The 19,044-nt window shown below is 41.5% G+C and overlaps 1 protein-coding gene across 1 annotated transcript in view; it reads left to right on the top strand.

Moving 5' to 3' along the window:
* Positions 1-19,044, top strand: part of LOC117027115 (uncharacterized) — a 211,344-nt gene that overhangs the window by 171,056 nt on the left and 21,244 nt on the right. Inside the window, exon 3 of the mRNA XM_033114509.1 lies at positions 830-888. Within this exon, the coding sequence (XP_032970400.1) occupies positions 830-888 (59 nt within the window). The remainder of the gene's footprint in view (positions 1-829; positions 889-19,044) is intronic.

Genomic DNA, 19,044 nt, shown 5'->3' on the forward strand with positions numbered 1-19,044 from the left:
CAACATTTACTTACTCTGCCATATTGACCGGCAATCTTTTTCCAAGTTAATTTTTATTTCATTTTTTCTTGTGTACATAGGAAAAGAAAGTGATAGTTATTAGTGGGATGGTTGCATTAGCAAAAAAAGAATATCACAAATAAATGATGCAGCTTTACATCAATTTCTTCAAGAAAAACCCATCTAATTTAAATAATGGTTTGACTTTTTCTTTTTTTTCATCCAATTTATGGACTCAGAGTAAAGCTTTGGAAAGCTAATTCTGTCAAAGATACAGTATCTGACATTATTGTAGTTTATCACTTCACTTAGGAACCATTCAACAATGAAGATGGTGGTGGTATTATTCACACAGATTTTAGTGGAGCACAGCATCATGGGAAAATGGAGTTATTACTAAATTCAGAAATTTGTGGAGCAGAAATGTATTTGGAACTAGATGTGGTATATTCGTAGTTCATAATTGCATCCAAACAAGCTGTGATAGTCTACCAACAAAATCGAAGCTATAGTTGACAGACGTAAATATATATTTATTTATCCACAGAGAAACTCAACTACAAAATATTTGGGGTAAAGATGATGTCAAGTAAAAAAAGTGCTTCAGCCTGGCAGCATGAAATCTTTTTTTCTGGCATATTCTTAGATTTTAGAAATGTTTGATCCTTAATGGGCTACTTTGTAAATCAACTCAAGGGTATTACAATATATATTGACCTTTTTTTTTTAACAAATGAGTTCTGTAAATTTTGTTTGCATTTTGTTCAAAATCAGTTGGTAATCTTTAATCAGGTATTCAAGGAATGGTGAATCATTTATCTACTTCCAGATTCCCGAATGCCAAGAAAAGACTGCCTATTAATTTCTTCGTTAGAAAATGGATATACCGTGAGTATTTGATGGCTTCTCTCACTCCTTCCCCAGCTCACTTTGACTTATCTTTCCCCACAACCATGCAGTGATAGTGACTTCTGTCTCTTACTTAGGTAACTACGTTCGCTAAGTAAGCATTTAAAAAATTGTTTATTTTGGTAATTATATTTGCATTCATTATGTATCTTTGACAATCATTTTATTGTTTATTTACATTATAGTATAGAGTTCCTTTCTATGTAGAAGGAAAATGTAATGCTTTCAGTATAACATACTACACACAAACATACTCATTAATGAGTTCATTAAGTGTCAAATAATTAGGTAATTGGTGTTTTAAATACTTTATGTCATGCAGAAATTCACAGTGAGTTGTTTTATATGTGATTAAGGGATATAGGTGATATAGGGAGCTATATTATTTTTCCCTTTAGTATAATAGAATATGGGCTCCTGCTATTTAAAAATTTCTTATTCACTGGAATTTCAGGAAAGGATTAAACTCAGATAACAAGGGCCACCTATATTTATTGAGTGACTTTTTTTATTTGTTAGTTTTTCCAGCTTTATGAGATATAATTGACATATAACATCATGTAAGTCTAAGGTGTATAACATGATTTGATACATTTGTCTATTGCAAAATGATCACCACCATAGCCTTAGCTAATACCTCCATCACATTGAGTGACTTTTTAAGATGCTAGGCACTCTTTTAGGCCCTGGGGGTTTAACAGTGAACACATTAGACAAAATCTTTGCCCTTACAGAGCTTACCTTTGGTAGGGGAGAAGTACACTAAAATAAATAATATAAAACATATCAGGTGGAAATGCATGCTTAAGGAGAAAAATAAACCTAAGGGGACACAGACAGATGAAGAAGGTGCTGTTTTATTTAGTCAGAGTAAGACTTTTTGGTGCGCACACAGGCTGGAATGAATGGTTGAAGCAAGCCATTTGGATATCTGGAGGAAAGAAGGCCAGATGAGGCTAGACAGGAAGATGCCTGGTGTGCTTGAAGAAAAGTGAAGGGGCCAGCATGGCTGGGGAGGAGGGAGCCATGAGGGAAGGGAAGGAGAGATCAGAGAGGCTGGGGGCATCTTAGAGGACCTTGGAGGCCAGAGTAAGGACTTTGGATTTTATCTTCAGTGAGATCGGAAGCCATTGAAAGTTTTGAGGAGAAGAATGCCATAAAGTGGCTTGTATTTGCAAAGGATTATTCTGGCTACAGTATTAAAAAATACTCTATGTGTGTGCATGTATATGTGTGTGCATGTGTATGCATGTATGCGCGTGTGTGTGTGTGTGTGTGTGTGTGTGTGTGTGTGTAATGGGGAACAGAAGCATAGAAATGAGAAGACCAATAAGAAGGCTCTTGCAATGGTCCAGACAACAAACGATGGAGGCTTAGACCAGGTCACACTGGGGGTGGTAACAAATAGTGGGTTGCAACCATTTTGAGGGCAAAGCTGACATGCTTCGTGCTGAATTGGGGTGGGAGAGACTTGAAGGCTTTTAGCTTGGGTATTTGGAAGAAAGGACTTGCCCTTCACTGAGCTGGGGAAGAATGGGAAAGAACCAGGTTGGGATGGGTCAGAGCGAGGGAGCCAGAAGTTTAGTTTTTGACTCGTTAAATTGGAGATGCCTCTAAGAGAGCAAAGTAGAAATGCAGTGGTTGATGACTTATCTCTCTGAGCCCGGTTACTTCAGGAGATTGGAGCTGTTAATCGTACCTACCTACCCCACAATAGGATTGCCATGAGGACTAAAAGAATTACCAGGTGAAAATACTTAGCCTGAGCTCACGGTAGCTTCTCAAATGTTCTTGTCATGAATATCTTTGATGAGTTCTTATTTTCTGAGAAAATTCATACACAAATGAAGTACCACATCCTTGAGTGCAATGGAGTCCATCCCTAGCATCATAGAATTAGAGCCAAAGTGCTCTTCGATCTTTGCTAATTCAAACCCTCACTTTATGGATGAGAAGACCGATGGATATCAGGGAGCCTGTGGCAAGTCCAAAACCCAGGTCTGGAACCCAGGGCTGCTGACCCTGAAGCCTGTATGTAATCTTTCCATTGTGTACTCCTTCCTGGAACATGACACTTTTTCTCCCCTGGAGTCTCAATTTTGAAGGGTGTTTGCTAAAAATCCAAGATGTGCGATCGCTGCTGCTGTTGGTAGCCACTGAGCTCTGCCCCTCTTGGGGAAGGCGGTGCTGTGTGGTTTGACAAGGTAGGTAATTAAAGAAAGAGTGTCTGGAGTGGGAGGGAGCCACAAGGAAGCAGAACCCAAGGGTGTGAACTTGCCCGAGGCCAAGGCCTTCGCAGCTAAGTTCTCTCGAAGATGAGTTCTCTCTGGTGTCTTTTGTTGAGGCAGGAAACCAGGGCCTGCTTGTGGGTGGGCTCACTGTGCAGGTGTGAACATTTCAGTGACTGCAGCTGATGAGGAGTCAGGGACCTGTGGCTGCAGCCACTCAAACATATGAAGATCGTGAAAAATTATGTGTGTGTGTTTGTGTGTGTGTGTGTGTGTGTGTGTGTGTGTGCGCGCGCACGTACGCCATACTAGGCCTTGGCCACTGGTAGGTCAGATCTTTAAAAAATGGAAATCTAATTTTTCATTTTGAAAACCGTTCATTATTCCTAGGCATATTTCCAAGAGGAAAACTGGGGAGTGACACCAGAGGGACACAGGATTTGTTTTGGGGGTAATGAAAAAAATTCCAAAAGTGTTTGTGGTGATGGATGCAAAACTCCATGGATATACAAGCCATCGAACTGCACACTTTAAGTGGATGAATCATATGGTATTTAAGTTATGTCTCAGTAAAATTGTAAAAACCCTAATGCCTGTTTGTTTCTTATTGCCAACAGGTTAAAGGCTTTGCCATCACTGCCTTCTGTTGGCTGCTCTGGTCTGACCTTCTGACCAGTGTCTGTTTGCCCAGGTGCATCTTTACCTCTAGCCACAGGGAATGTCTGTGATCCCCTGGCTGTGGCATGTGGCTTCACGCCTCTCGGTCGTGGGGCTTGTTGGAATCCTAGCTCTGGTCCTGCAAAGTGAAGCCCCACTAACAGCTCGTCAAGAGCCTTCCCTGATGTTGATTGCTCCCCACACTTTTTATTCAATTGTCGTCTCCCCTGCTAGAGTATAGGCAACTTGAAGTCAGGGACCATGTTGCGTTTAACACAGTGTCTGCAGCCAATGGCATCACAGTGGATGTGGGGTGTGTGTGTGTGTGTGTGTGTGTGTTGGGGTGCTATCTAGGCAGGGGAGTTTTCATCCTGGCTTTGTTTAGGATTGCCTCCTCATGGTGATGATAAAAAGCAGACTGACAGTTGCATCACTGATTTTACTTAATCCCTTGTTGCTCCCACCCTCCCTGCAGTGCCTTGTACCTAGTATGTACTTTATAAATGAGTCAGGGTGGCTGGATCCAGAGGCCAGGCAAAGGCTGAGAAGGGAAGATTGCTCTAAAAAATCACCAGAACAGAGATGCTCAACAGACCATACCAGAGAGAGAGAGAGAGAGAGAGAGAGAGAGAGAGAGAGAGAGAGAGAGAGAGAGAGAGAGAGGCGCTCAGGACCTGTAGAAGAGCAGGGGACTCAAGGAAGCTGGCAGACTTGAGGGAGTATTTAACAAATCTAGGAAGAAGAAGTCGGATAGAAAGATGTATAGTGACTATTGCTATGTTAAATTTTCCCCCTGTGCCTTTTCTTCAAGCAGCTCTCCCTGTAGGTCTGTCTCTGTATTTTCATTGGCTCTCCCCTCTGGGTCCTTCTTTCCTCTCATGAGCTACAAAGACGCATGTTGGCAAAGATTCTATCTCAGGGCCTCTAAGGAAACCAACTAGCTTCCCATATCATAATCCTCAAATATTGAGCGCCTACTATGTTTCTGGCACAGAACTAGGCACTCTAAATGTATTATCTCATTCCATCTGTTAATGAGATCCATGAATATGTTAAATAGGGTAACATTAGCTACTGTGACAAACAACCCTAAAATCTCAGTGGGTTAACACAACAAGGTTATCCTTTGTTCATATCACAGTCCAATGTGGCGTGTGTGTGTTTCTGTGTATGTCGGTGTTTGTGCATCTGTGTGTGCGTGTGTGTATGTTGGTCTGGGGAACTCTGCTCTTTGTACTCTTTTAGGGACCCAAATCCTTCATCTAGTGGCTCCACTTTCTGTAGGACCTCTGAGTCCTTTGCTGGGTTTTTGCATCTAGCTGACTAAGGAGGAAGAGACAATGAATGAAAGATGTGGGGAAAGTCTCAGGCCAGGCCTGAAAGTGGTGTTCAACTCTTTTATCCACATTCCATTAACCCAAGCTCATTCACGTAGGTACTGCAGTCAATGCTGGGATATGGTGTTTAGCTGTGTGCCCAGAGAGAGAATGGACTGGATTTGGTGAACACATAGCATTCTGTCTGTCACAGAGAGATGGGTATTATTGTAACTATTTTATAGATTGGCTACGATGAGCCATCTTCTAGCCAAACAATGAGCTTTTCCCTGAAAGGAAGTTGTCTTCTGCTGTTTTAAAGTCCCCTGAATCTTGAACAGGTTCTGCTACATAGGAAGTACTCAACGTATCTTTCTCATGTTGGATTGAATTGGAGAAGCTAAACCTTTTACAGCAGAGTAGTGAATGATTTCTAAGAACATCCTCACTTCTCTGACACGTTCTGGTTTTCCACTTTAGCTGGCAGCCCTTCCCCTCTGGTTGGCAGTTACCAGCTGGAATCCCTGGCTTTCACGTGAGGCTGATGTTGCACAGTGAGACTCTTCCTTGCCAGGTGGGCAGCCTTCGGTCCTGTGCAGTGCTCCCTCTCTGCAGTTTCTTCAGTGGGATAAAAAGGTCTAAGAATGCAGAAATACAACAGAAGTGGCATGGAGGAGGAGAAAGAAGAATGTCTCTGTTGAACCTGATAGTTCTTTCTTTCTCTTTAAAGAGAAAGAATAGATGATTATTCCAAAGCAGTGGATTGTCTACTTGTGATGAACTGATTACTTTAGATGGATTTTTTTTCCTTTCATTGCACCATGTAAGGTCAAGTCCAGGTTTAAGCGTAGGTCCTGGAAAGTGTCCTACCGTCACCTATTCCCCGTCTGCCATATGCTAGATGTTATACAGAATCCTTTAGGGGTATTCCATCTTCTTCGTCTTCCTGGGTCGTTTCATTGGGAAAAATAGTTCATGAAATTTTATGTTGTTCCCCCACAAACCCTTGACTCAGCAATATCTAAATGGCTATTTCTTTCTTTTTCTTAAGTGTGTTTTCTTTCTTTTTTTTCCCCTCAGTGATTATCATTGTGGATATCTGAGAATGGATACAGATGAAGGAGATATGGGTAAAGGACTACCAAAGAGGGAGAAAAGGACCCCAGAGAACAGAAATCATCAAAAACGAAGACGAGATGCACCCTCAAGGGCTTAATCATTATTAATTTAGGAAGCTTAAAGAAGGTCGGTGACAAGAAAAGGGCAGTAAAAAAAATCCTAATGATGGGCCTGCCACGCATGTGAAGGTTGCCCAGTCCTCTGAGAACCAGAATGATTGCAGGCCTTTTATTTCCTTTGTTTTTCCACTGACACCAGTGGGAGTGTATTGTGTTGGCAACAGGCCCCAGGACAGTGGAGAGCTGACAGCGGAGACAGTGGAGAGCTGGCCTCTTCCCTGTGGATTGACTCTAGGGTTCGAGAGGGCTCCGCAGTGCAGGGCAGTCTAATGGGCATGTCTAATCAAATATGAAAACTATTTCATAATGGGTCTGGCCTGGACACTGACCAGTCAGACTGGAAGGGGCCTACCAGGCTGAATCAGCGTGTAGGCAGGTTCCTCCTGTGCCAAGTCTTGCCCGTTCCGTAAAGTTGCTGAGTTGTGGGAGTGGACTAGGGGTTTTGGGTGAAGGGTGGCGGCAGCTGAGCCAGTGTGTGAGAGGATTTGGGGAGTGGCTTTTTGGTCAACAGGTATCTTAATATTGGTTGGACAACTCGTCTAGCTGTCTTGATGTGCTCCAGTTGAATTCCCGCCTTGGGAACTTCACCCCTGTAACGGGTGCTACTGAGGTGATGGAGGCACGCTATAGAACTGGAGCTCTTTGGTGGAACCGTTCGCTGGACTGTTGGAGAAAGTTCATCAGGTAATGTGGCCCACAATTCTCAAGAGTGCAAGATTCAAGGAACACCATGGCTAGTTATCCTTGACCTCTCCGACTTTCTTCAACTTTGCCTTCCCTTAGGATTCATCCTCCTTCACTCCACTCAGCCACTTTGGTCTCTTTCCCTGTTGGGCTCTTGCTCTCGATTCCTCATGCAGCTTCCATATATTTTAATCAAACGCAAGGAAAAGGCAGTTCATGGATTGTCATTAGGATGATCGGATGTGAAGTGACCACTGTATTGTTTTCATTGCTGCAAGACATTGTCAGCTCATTAGAGGATGTCACTGGGAAATGCAAACTAGCCCAACTGCAGCACGACCAGCTCCTTGCAATTCCTTCAGCACAGAACATCAGAGCTGGAGCATGCTAATCTGATTTCATCTCTTGGGCAGTAGAGTTTTTATTGAGCTCACTCAGAGGAAGCTGCAGGGCTAAAAAAAAGAAAATTAGGCCCTTTTTTTGGGCAAGGGGAGGGCAGACAGCCGGTGTGTTTCCACAATCCTATACTATATTATATGCTATATAACATCCCTATACTATATAAGATCCATCCTATCTTGTTACAGAAAGAATTTAAGGCATTGTTCACTCTGACATGCTTCAGCTTAAACCCAAGATAGGTAGCTCCAATATATTAAACTTAAGAAAGAAGAAATTATGGAATACTGATTTCCTATAAGACTTTAAATGAATGACATACCTACTGAGTTTTCAATATAATGTAAACTACCTAAATTTATAATAGAGAAAGTGACCCCTTTATTGAAGTAGAGTGGGTTCAGAATTGCCTCACAATGCTTCTCACACTTTCGCCCAAAAGATCCTGAGGACAGAGGACCAGGACTTAAAAATAAGTTCAGAGAAGCCTATAGCAAGCTAAAACTTCTTCAAAGTCACATATTGTACACTGGTAAATCTTGCATGCTTTTCCATAATCTATCTGTGTTTTCATATAAAATTACGCATCTGATTTGTAACATAAAAAAAGATCCTCTCTGCTCCCTAAACATTTGGTAGAGTCTCACTCCCTGTGGTACATACATCCTGGTTCCCTCCCATAGCCTCTGCCTGCAGGAAGCACCAGCTCGCCCTTTGGTGTTGCTGCAGCCAACTGTTCTTCAAAGAGCCTGGGGAAGTCCTCACCTAGGGAGACCAGAGGTCTCTGTAGGTGTAGACCAACTCTGGCATTTCCACGCCTTCTTGGTCCCCAAGATCCAGCCTATTTTGTCATTGTATCTTCATTATTGGGCTTTACATTTGCAGACTATTGTCTACAAGAAAATCTGGAAATGAGAATGGGTATAGTTTGCCAGCTTTCGAAATTTTCGATGTGCTTTAAATCTGAGTTGGGGTAAAATCACTCTTTTGAGTCTAAGTGTGTCGCTGTGTCAAGTGTAGCTTAGAAAAAATTCCATCCTCAGTGAGAACTATAATGTTAAGAGGGTAATTTATGTCTTAAAATGCATGAGTCCCCTAGGACTCAGACGGTGATCACTAAGTACCACTATAAGGAACCAAGTCTTCTTAGAGAAATGGCTGATTCCAGTGCAGGAGAGTAAATATGCAAGATGACCCTAGCCTGTCTTGTCATCCTGAAATGCAAGCAAACTTTTAAAGATACCAGGGTGTGTCAAAAAGATTCAGGAACCAACCTGAATAAGCTCCTGTTGTCCAAAGGGTGGACCATTCAGGTATCAGTAAAGATAATCACTGCAGTGGTTAGAACACATTTAATACCTTAGTAACCTTGACTTCATAAGTGATTCTTATAAGAAGAAATCTTACTGATTGGTCACCTTTGGAGGAGTCCTGGAAACTACCTCGTTTTGAAAACTCATAAATGAGTGAATCAAGCCTTTATTTACTTGATGAATTCTACCTCAGGGAAGCTCAAAAATTGAGTAGGAAGTTTTTCTTTATAAAAGTAGTTCAGCTAATACATAAATAAATGAATAATTGAATTAGACTATAACATTTTACAACCCCAGACAAATAAATGGATCCAGGCCAAGGTTTCTCAACTTTGCACTATTGACATTTGGGGCCAGATGATTTTTTTGTGGTGGGGGGCTGTCCTATGCATTGTAGCAGCATCCCTGGCGTGTACCCACTAGATTCCAGGAGCATCCTCTCTCCCAGCTGTGACAACCAAAAACATCTCCAGACATTGCCAGTATTTGCAGGGAGGGCAAAATCACCCTGGTGAAAACGATTGCTCTGGGCAATAATCACCAATGGCCGATAACATCACTAAAAAAGGGAAAACTAGACTTTATATGTCTCCTGATGGAAGTACACTCTTTCTATTACCTTTGCAATTCTTGCCAAAACAAAACCAAAAGAAAAACAAACCTATCTGAACTAAGCCTCTACATTGGACTTCCACAGAAATATCACACACACACACACTAACCAGCATTACACGGTTGCAATCAGCAAAATACAGACAGTGTCAAATGCTAAGAACTAATGACATGGTTAATTCAACAAAAAAAATTGAAAAGAATAAGCAATGATAGAGGGGAAACCTATAAAGAATATTATAATAAGAGGCATATCAACCAATTACACTGTCTGGACCTTATTTGAATCCCAGTGTAAACAAACTGTTAAAAATTTGTAGGATTTGTGAGGAAATTTAATGGTATTGAGTAATAATTGTCATTAGTTTTTTTATTTTTTTAGATGTGATAACAGTATTGTGGATTTGTTTTTAAAAGTCCTTTTTAAAGAGATATGTACTGAATGGTTATAAAAAAAATAATATGATATCTGGGATTTAATTTAAAATAATCCACACAGGGGCATGTAATGAAATAAGATTGGCCACCTATTGGTAATTGTTGAAGGTGGATGATGGATGGGTACGTGAAATTTATTCATTGTGCTATTATCTACTTTTCATGTTCGACAATTTCCATAATGAAAAACTAGAGGGAAAAAAAGGCGTAGGCCCTCAGAGGAAGCCCCAACATTAAGAGAAGATTGCATTTAGTCCATCCCATCAGCTTTGCCTCTCGGGTCTGACTGGAACACACAGCAGACAGGCAATGTGAGGTCTGTTTTCCACACTGGAGCCCGTGCCTGCAAGTGGGTGCTCAAGAGTGAGTAGAGATGAACAGAAGGGTCAGCCCCTGTCCTCATGTTAATTAGGTATTAATCGTTCTAAGTAATGGATTCTCTGATTCATGGTTTTCATAAATTTATTGGCTCTCCAGTTAATGAAGAGCCTAATGCATTACCTTTTGGTATATCTCATTCCTTTGTAGGACTGAAATGTCCTTTCGGCAGGTTGCCGAGCTTGGCTCTACAGGGATGACAGGTGCTCAAATTTTGGCCTTGAGGAAACTGGTGTGTCTTGTACCAAAGGGGAGTGGGGGGAGAGATAGATAGAGAGAGAGAGAGACAGAGAGAGACAGAGAGAGAGAGAGAAAGAGAGAAACAGACCCTGGGATACAGGCTAGAAAGGGTAAAAATGTCCAGGTGAATTAATAATGCATGTGTACTTACAGCGTGCATGCAGGCCTGGCAAGGATTGCTGTTGTCTGCTGTCAGGATAATGGTTTTCAAAAGTTAACCTCTGTCCTGTCCCCTCCCTCCCCAGCCCATCATTCTCCTTTTGTCAACCCCTCCCTCCTGAAAGCAGCCAGGCCCTCTCCTGCTAGTTGCCTCAGGGGAAGGATGTGGTAGGATGAAGAGCAAATGGCCTGGACGCTTTTACTGTCTTACACTGTTTCAAAGGGCTGCACCCTTAGGGAGAAATGTCAGATGTGACTGGCTCCCTCCACCCGTCATTACCCCTAAGTCTAGGTAAGGTTTTCCCTGGGGTTAAGAAAGGAGTAAAGACAGAGGGTAAGTGATGATCAAATGGAGAGAGGCACCCTGCATCCTATTTCCAAGGGCTGGCTGCAGAGTGAGACCAGGCTGATGGCCTCAGCAGACATTGCAGCAACTGCCAGAGTCCTGTGTGGCATGGACCAGACCAAGACCATCCGCTTGCCCTTTACTCATCTGTGCACAGACTCAAAAGGAGAGCCAGTGGACAGGAAGCGCCTGGTGGACAGTGGGGAAGGCGATCTCTATAGACCACGGGCCAAAGCCCGCCGTAGCACACTGCTGCACAGGCAGATGATGTCTGGGGCCGGGTGCCAGCCCTTCTTACAAGATCTTGCTCCACATAACTGCTCCACCAGGGAAAAGGGTTTCCTGAATTGACTGAGACAAAGTTTCTGCCCCTCAGGCAGGTTGGGGGCTGCAGTGGGCTTTCAGGGCTGAGGTTCATACCCACCAGAGCAAAAACACCCCAGACTAAGGTAGCAACAGTAGCTAACTGTGCGTGATCATCTTTCTTTGTTTTTTTCTTACTTTTTCTCATCAGCACTACACACACATGCACACAAACACTTTTTCTTATAGTGCACCTTATGTTTTTGAGTGCACATGCAAGTGTTTCAAGGGACTCTTGTATGCAAGCCTGTTATCTCTTAAGCACTCAAAAAAAAATTGCCTACAAATCCCGAACTTGTTAGAATTATGTGGTTGTAGGTGATTGGACCAGAATTGGGACACAAAACGGGGGGATTTTTATAAAGTTGTGGGGTGTGGACCCAAGGATAGCGTAGTAGCTGGAGGCACAACCTGGAATGTAGCCAGCGCTGTTTTTCATCTCTTCTCTCTGCGCTGTCCTCTCTCTTGCTGCAGTCCCCTTTCTTCACGCTGCACACATCCTGGCTCCTAGCAGTGCCTGAGTTTGATATATAACAGCAGGGTATAATCAGGCCTGTGAACTACCCTAGACCTACTGAATCCGAGCCTGTGGGGAGTGGCCTGGAACTCTGGGTTGAAAAAAAAAAAAAGACATTCAGTCTAGTTCATTCTTCTCTGCTCTAAAGCTTGAGATCCTCTGAATTATAGCTTGAGCTATTGGAGAGAAACTGAAATGATGGTGTCTTTGGTTCTAAGAAAAACCACAGGGAAAGATCTTGTTGGCTTAGTTGGGATTAGATACCTGTGCCTGGACCTTTCCACTGTGGATTCGAGGGTGAGATTATGTGAAAACACAGTCACTCTTCTGAAAATCACATGGGTGGAGTGAGGAAGGACGGGACCCCAGAAGGAGGAGAGTGCTGGTTCCAGGGGACAGGATGGCAGTAGCCGAGCAAAGCTATGGGCCTCTACCCCACATTTTAAGGAGCTCCATAGAAAGCGATGACGTGGGACCTCACTGGTGCCCAACCCCAGCTACTCATTAGAATCTCTCTGCTGTTTCCTGAGCACCTGCTTCATCTCTTTACCTCTCTCCCCTTGACCCTAATTCTGCTCCCAATTACCTCACTCTTTATGGACGATCACTCTTCTTCCTTTATGCTTCTTCCTTTATGCTTCTTCCTGCCTCTGTGCTTTGCTATGTTTTCTCTAATTTTCCTCTTCTCATTTAAATAGTTCTAACTGTTTCCTCCTCTTCTGGGTCTTGCCCAAGTCTTCCTCATCCCCACAATACATTCGTTCCCTCGGTCCTACCTATACCATCAAGCTGCTGTCCCACCCCTCTCTTTCCACCCCACCAAACAATAATAATAATAATACAATAATAATAACTTTATGGGTTTTTTTTCCTAAGTAAAAGCAATACGTATTCTGGCCTCCAAAGGAACTCAGGAAATTAGAAAAATACAGAATAACGTGAAGAAGAAAATAAAATTCATGTCTAAGTTTATCAATCAAAGAGCACTATTAACAGATCATTGTATACAATCCTTGTCTGTTTATGCATATATTATATACGATGCCAAAATTGAGATTTGCCCATAGAAGATAGGAGATGCTTTTGGAGGGAGAGTAGGAGGGCTGATGGCAGAAGGTTGGCTTGTGCTAGTAGAAAGAGAACATAAGGAAAGAGAAGGGAATAAACGAGGATGTCAAAAGAGGAGTCATGAAGTATGAGGAAAATACAGTGAACTCAGGGCCACTGAGGTCAAGAGAAAAGGCATTTTGGGAAAGAATACCAGAATATCACTACAAAGAAGAAGAGATCACCGGATTATGTACCTGGGATTAGATCTTCCTCAAATTTTAGTTTGGTTTATTTCAGTCTATCAGCTGACCCTCCTGACACTCACCTCTCTCACCTCCAATACAGCAATTGACGGCTGCTGCTCAGAAGCAGATCTGGTCGCCTCACTCTATTGATTGACAATTGCTCAATTGCATCCATGTAGTTCAAATTCTTTCTTTGGCATTCACAGCCCTTCATATTGTCCTTCATCACTCTCCTCAATGACCCTGCACTCTCTGGCTATATTACGTGGTCTGTTCACTGTCCCTCAATCTTCCCTTGACTTTCTTTGTTTATTATTATTAGTTTCAGGTGTACAAAACAACATAATGAGACATTTACATGACTCACAAAGTGATAACCCCAAGTCTACTACCCATCTGACAACGTACATAGCTATTATAACACCATTGACTATATTCCCTACGCGGGTACTTCACATCCCGTGACTATATATATATATATATATATATATATATATATATATATATATATATATATATTTGACATTCAATATTATTTTATATTAGTTTCAGGTATACAGCACAATGGTTAGGCATTTATATAATTTATGAAGGGATCCCTTGATAAGTCCGGTACCCATCTGACACCATACATAATTTTTACATTGATTGACTATATTCTTTTCATCGATCACCCCAACCCCTCTCCTATCTAGCAACCATAGTTTGTTCTCTATATCAATGAACATACGTCTGCTTTGTTTGTTCATTTATTCTGTTCTTCAGATTCCACATATAAGTGAGATTACAAGGCATTTGTCTTTCTCAGTCTGACTTATTTCATTTAGCATAATACCCTCTAGATCCATCCATATTGTTGCAAATGGTAAGCTTTCATTCTTTTTTATGGCAGAGGAATACTCCATTGTTTAAATGTACCACAATTTCTTTATCCAATTGTCTATTGATGGGCATTTCAGTTGTTTCCATATCTTGGCCATTGTGAATAGCGCTGCAGTAAACATAGGGTGCATATATTTTTTTGAATTAGGATTTCTTTGGATAAATACCCAGAAGTGGAATTGCTGGGTCAAAAGGTAGTTCTATTTTTAATTTTTTGAGGAAACTCCATACTGTTTTCCATGATGGCTGCAGCAATTTGCAATCCCCCCAACAGTGCATAAGGGTTCCCTTTTCTCCATATCCTTGTCAATCAACACTTGCTGTTTTGTTGATTTATTGATGATACCCATTCTAACAGTTGTGAAGTGATATCTCATTGTGGTTTTTATTTGCATTTCTCTGATCATAGTGACACGAGCATCTTTTCATATGTCTATTGGCCATCTGTATGTCCTCTGGAGAAATGTCTATTCAGGTCCTCTGCCCATTTTTAATTGAGTTATTTGGGTGTTGAGTTGTATGATTTTTTAAAAATAAACTTTGGATATTAACCCCTTATCAGATGTATCATTGGCAATATCTTCTCCCATTCAATAGGATGTCTTTTCATTTTGATGGTTTCCTTTGCAGTGAGAAAACTTTTTAGTTTGATGCAGTCCCATTTGTTTATTTTCCTTTTGATTCCCTTGCCAAAGGAGATATATCTGTAAAAATATTACTAAGGGTAATGTCTGAGAGTTTACTGCCTACATTTTATTCTAGGAGTTTTATGGTTTTGGATCTTCCATTTAAGTCTTTAATCCATTTTGAGTTTATTCTTGTATTAGTGAAAGGAGATGGTCCCTCAAACCCAGGCTCAATACACACACTCTCTACTTTGTGCTCACAGGAATTTGTTCATTCCTTTGGTTATGTCACTTGTCACACTGTGTTTGCCTTTCCTACTACATTGTAAGCTCAAGAGCAGGGGCATTATTCATTTGGAAAATCTCCAATATCTAACCCATAGAAGTTGCTACATCAATGATGACTTGTCCACATGGAACAAATTAGTGTTTGCTCACATTCATTGTGTCTCTTCATTATATTATTGTGTAAAGCCTAAAAGACTCCCTGATTCCTGCTTATAAGGACTGAGGGAGGAAGAATTTCACTCTAAATTTAGGTATCTGGCCTATCACTAGGCTATCTGAATGAGACAGTGGAAGAAATTTATTTGTATGAAAAAGATTCAGTTAAGTCAAATCTTCTGTGCAACAGATATTTACTCAGTTGTAAATAAGCCTGCTACGTGTGAAAATAGAGATTTACAAAGCAGATGTATTAGTGTATGGTTATTCACTTGGTAAATAAATCACTTTTGCATCTGTTACTCTTCCCTATTAGTAACATGACCTCTTAAATACAAAGGAAACAGCCGTTACCAATTCCTATAGATCCTTCCTCTAAAATCTCTCTAATTTGACTACTTTTTCTCCATCTTCCTTGCCAATGCTCTGCTCAAGCCACTGACATCTCACTTCTAGATGACTGCAATGCCTCTGGCTAACTTCAGGCCTGGGCTTAGATAGCACTCAGCTTAGATTAGGGGTGTCCAAACTTTTTTCAATGTTTTTCACCAAGGGCCATATGCGGTAAAATACACAAATAGCCGGGCCACTCACTCGAGGTGAAGTACGTATTGCCTCACCTGGTTTATTTAAATAAACTAAATATATTTTGGAATTTGCTGCGCACCAATTAACAATGGATCATGGGCCGCAGTTGGCCTGGCCGCAGTTTGGACCCCTGGCTTAGATAGTCCCTTCTTTTACATTATACTGTAACTGTCTTAACTTTTCTGTATCCTCTATCAGACTAGAGTTATCTCCATTGCCTACACGTAATAAGTATTCAATAAATTTTTATTGCACAAAGGAATTACAAAGAAATGTATCAAAATCTTTTGAATACATATCTTTTTTGCGTCATCTCTAATGTCTGGAGAAAGGCACGTTTATAGTTTGGTATAAGACACCCAGGCTATTTAATGAATTGAATTGAATTGGATTAGGAAGTATATCTTTTATTTTTATCTTTGCCTTGGACTTTTCCATACAGATTAGGATTTGCCTAACCTAACATGTATTGAGAATTATGTCTCAGGCATGGGTTAGGCACTTGCATATATGTCGTGCGGGGCAGCCTGCGGGGTCGCTGGTCCCGCTCCCCACATAAGAACGCAGGGTGTGGTGAGACCAAAAGGAACATCCACGGAGCCATAGGTAGGGGAGTCATACCATTATGGTCTCACTGGAGGCTGAATTCACACGACAGGCGACGTGCTGTCTGTTTGCTGCCAACCTACAGACTCTCCTCAACTCTCCTCCACTCCCCAACATAGCCACGGCAGTTATATTAGTGGCCAATGGCTTCAATGGTTACAGCTGACGGCCAACTAGCCACAGCTGATGGCCATCTACTATCTGAGCCAGCACCCCTCCATGTGAAGCCGAGAGCCTGGAAACTGCTTTCTGGGGCTCTGTCCCCACAACATACTTTGTCTTACTCACAGGTTTTCATCAGTTAACTGGGGATAGTAAATATGTCTGTTAGCAAATAGTGGCTGTAAAGAATGGGTTTCCATCTTGAAAAAATATATGTGCTTCTGTAAGCACCTGGTTTTCTACTAGCAAGATATTGGTTTGCTGGGAAGACTAAGCCAGGTGTTGCCAATGGTTTTGAAGTCTCCTAATTGATACACATCTATCTACTCATTTATCTGTGGCTTCAAACTTCTTAGAAGAAATCTTCAAGTTTTATATTTTTAAAGAAACGAGATTATTTGACATTTTTAATCTTATAATATGGTCACACCTCTAATTCTAGTAATCATCTGTTACCATGAAAAACTGTCAAGTCACTATATTGTACACCTGAAATGAATGTAACTAATATAATATTGTATACCAACTATACTTAAGTCTTAAAAAAGTTTAAAAAAATGAAATCAAATGTTAAACACCTTTACAAGTCATTCCCAACAGAATATTCTTCTTTCTGTCCATGTGGATGATTTTCAGCACTTTGATTCTTCTTTCAAATTGAATGGGAGGAATTTTTATGTGATTCTGAGTGGATGAAATAGCTTCTTGAAATTAAAAGTCAATTTGAAGGAAAAGATACCATGAAAAATATGACTGGAGACCAAACAGGATTTTTAAAGAATGATGTTTTCCTGCAGGAAAGTGAAAATCAAGCACTGACTCTCTGGCTTCTCATTTAGCCACAGGTGAAATCTCCTGGAATCTTGTACCCGTCAGAAAAGAGGGACAGTCTGAGATCCGTGTGATCAAGCTCTTCAATCTCTGCTTGCCTGGCAGCAGCTTCAAAGGCAGGATACCTGGAAGAGAAATTTGTGGCTCCAGGAAATGGAGATATTGAACTGGGATGTCAGTGACAGCCATGGCAAGCCACTGAGACATTGCAGATGGAAGGAGTAAATGCCCCTCCCTCTTTCTTAATCAAATTATGTAAAACAAATTGGAACAAGATGCTGCCTGTTCGGATGATGTGAGTGAGAAGCACCTGTCATGGAAGACATAAGTGAGATCTTAAAAGATTGCTCATGGGGCAGAGAAGGAGGAGAATGGAGCTGGAGTAGCATCAGCAAAGGGAGGGGAGAATCAAGCTGCATGGTTCATCATGAGAGGGGTCCATCCCATGGTGAGACCCATCCGGCATTAAAAGGGGTGGAGAAAGACAGTGTAGAAGTTGGATGGGTACCCCTGACTCCTATGACCTCAGGATACCCTGACAACTGAAATGTCATTCCTTGTGATAAGATACTAGAAGACCACAAAGAACGTGGAGCTGGGCCATGTCAAGTCACCTTCTCTTTTTCAATAAGCTTATTTGGTCGAGATCAGAACATATAGAATGTGGAGCTGAACTGATTGTGTGTTGGGGAGAGAAGAAGAAATTTTTGTAGGCGTCAGTGTTATGGGTTGAGTTGTGTCCCCTCTACAATTCATATGTTGAAGTCTTAACCATTCCAGTACTTCAGAAGGTGCCTTATTTGGAGACAGGGTCATTATAGAGGTAAGCAAGTTAAAGTGAGGATATTAGTGTGGGCCTTAATATGACTGGTGTCCTTACAAGGAGGGGAAATTTGGATACAGAGAGATGCACACATGCTGGAAAAATGTGAGCCAGAATGGCCATCTGTAAGGCAAGGAGAGAGGTATGGCACAGATTCTTTTCTCATGGTCCTTAGAAGGAAGCAACCCTGCCACACCTGGATTGTGGACTTCTAGACTCTAGAACTGTGAGACGATACACTTCTATTGTTTACCGCCACCCAGTCTGTGGTACTTTCTTGCAGCAGTCCTAGCAAACAAATACAGTTGACCAGGGCTAGCAGCCTCTCTCTCTAGGGTAGAGAAGAGAAGATATGGATTCTCAAGACTCTGCAAGGCAAGTGGCTTTCTTCTGGCATAAATACCTGGAAACCCCAATGGTGTTTACATAAATGAGACAACTGGCCCATATCTCAGCTGACCCAGCGATTTCTGTCATCATAACAAGCAGTGTTCACTGGCCTTGATAATTGTGCATTTGCTGCATGATCAGTTGTAAACTGGTCAAGTAATCTAGCAAACACGTGTTATGGTCAATTTTGTGTGTGTCTGCAGAAAAAACTCCAGTGAGCTAGGCTGAGAGGCAGTGAGAGTTGAAAGTCTTTCTTGAGGTTGCTGTATGTTCTTCTGTGGCTGGGCTTCCTGCGTCTCTAGCCATAGTCACTTCTGATTATAAAGGTTGAGAGGATCCAAAGCTTGGGCCAAAAAGGTTGCCTAAAATATTCTCCCTTTACTGGGCTGAATGAACCTCTTTGCTGGGTTTCCCTCCTTTTGACGAGGATAAGCTTTTGGGAAGAGAGTAAGCATTCGTATGTCCTTTATTGTTAAATGATTCTTTGAAAGTGTTATTTTTTTTTCTTTCCTCCTAAAAACATGTAGAAAATATAAATGCAAATTCGGATACAATTATCCTAATAGTATATCAGCTTACTGATGTGCCAAATTGATGTTC

Source organism: Rhinolophus ferrumequinum, chromosome 9 (genome assembly GCF_004115265.2).
Source record: "Rhinolophus ferrumequinum isolate MPI-CBG mRhiFer1 chromosome 9, mRhiFer1_v1.p, whole genome shotgun sequence".
Lineage (NCBI taxonomy): Eukaryota > Metazoa > Chordata > Mammalia > Chiroptera > Rhinolophidae > Rhinolophus > Rhinolophus ferrumequinum.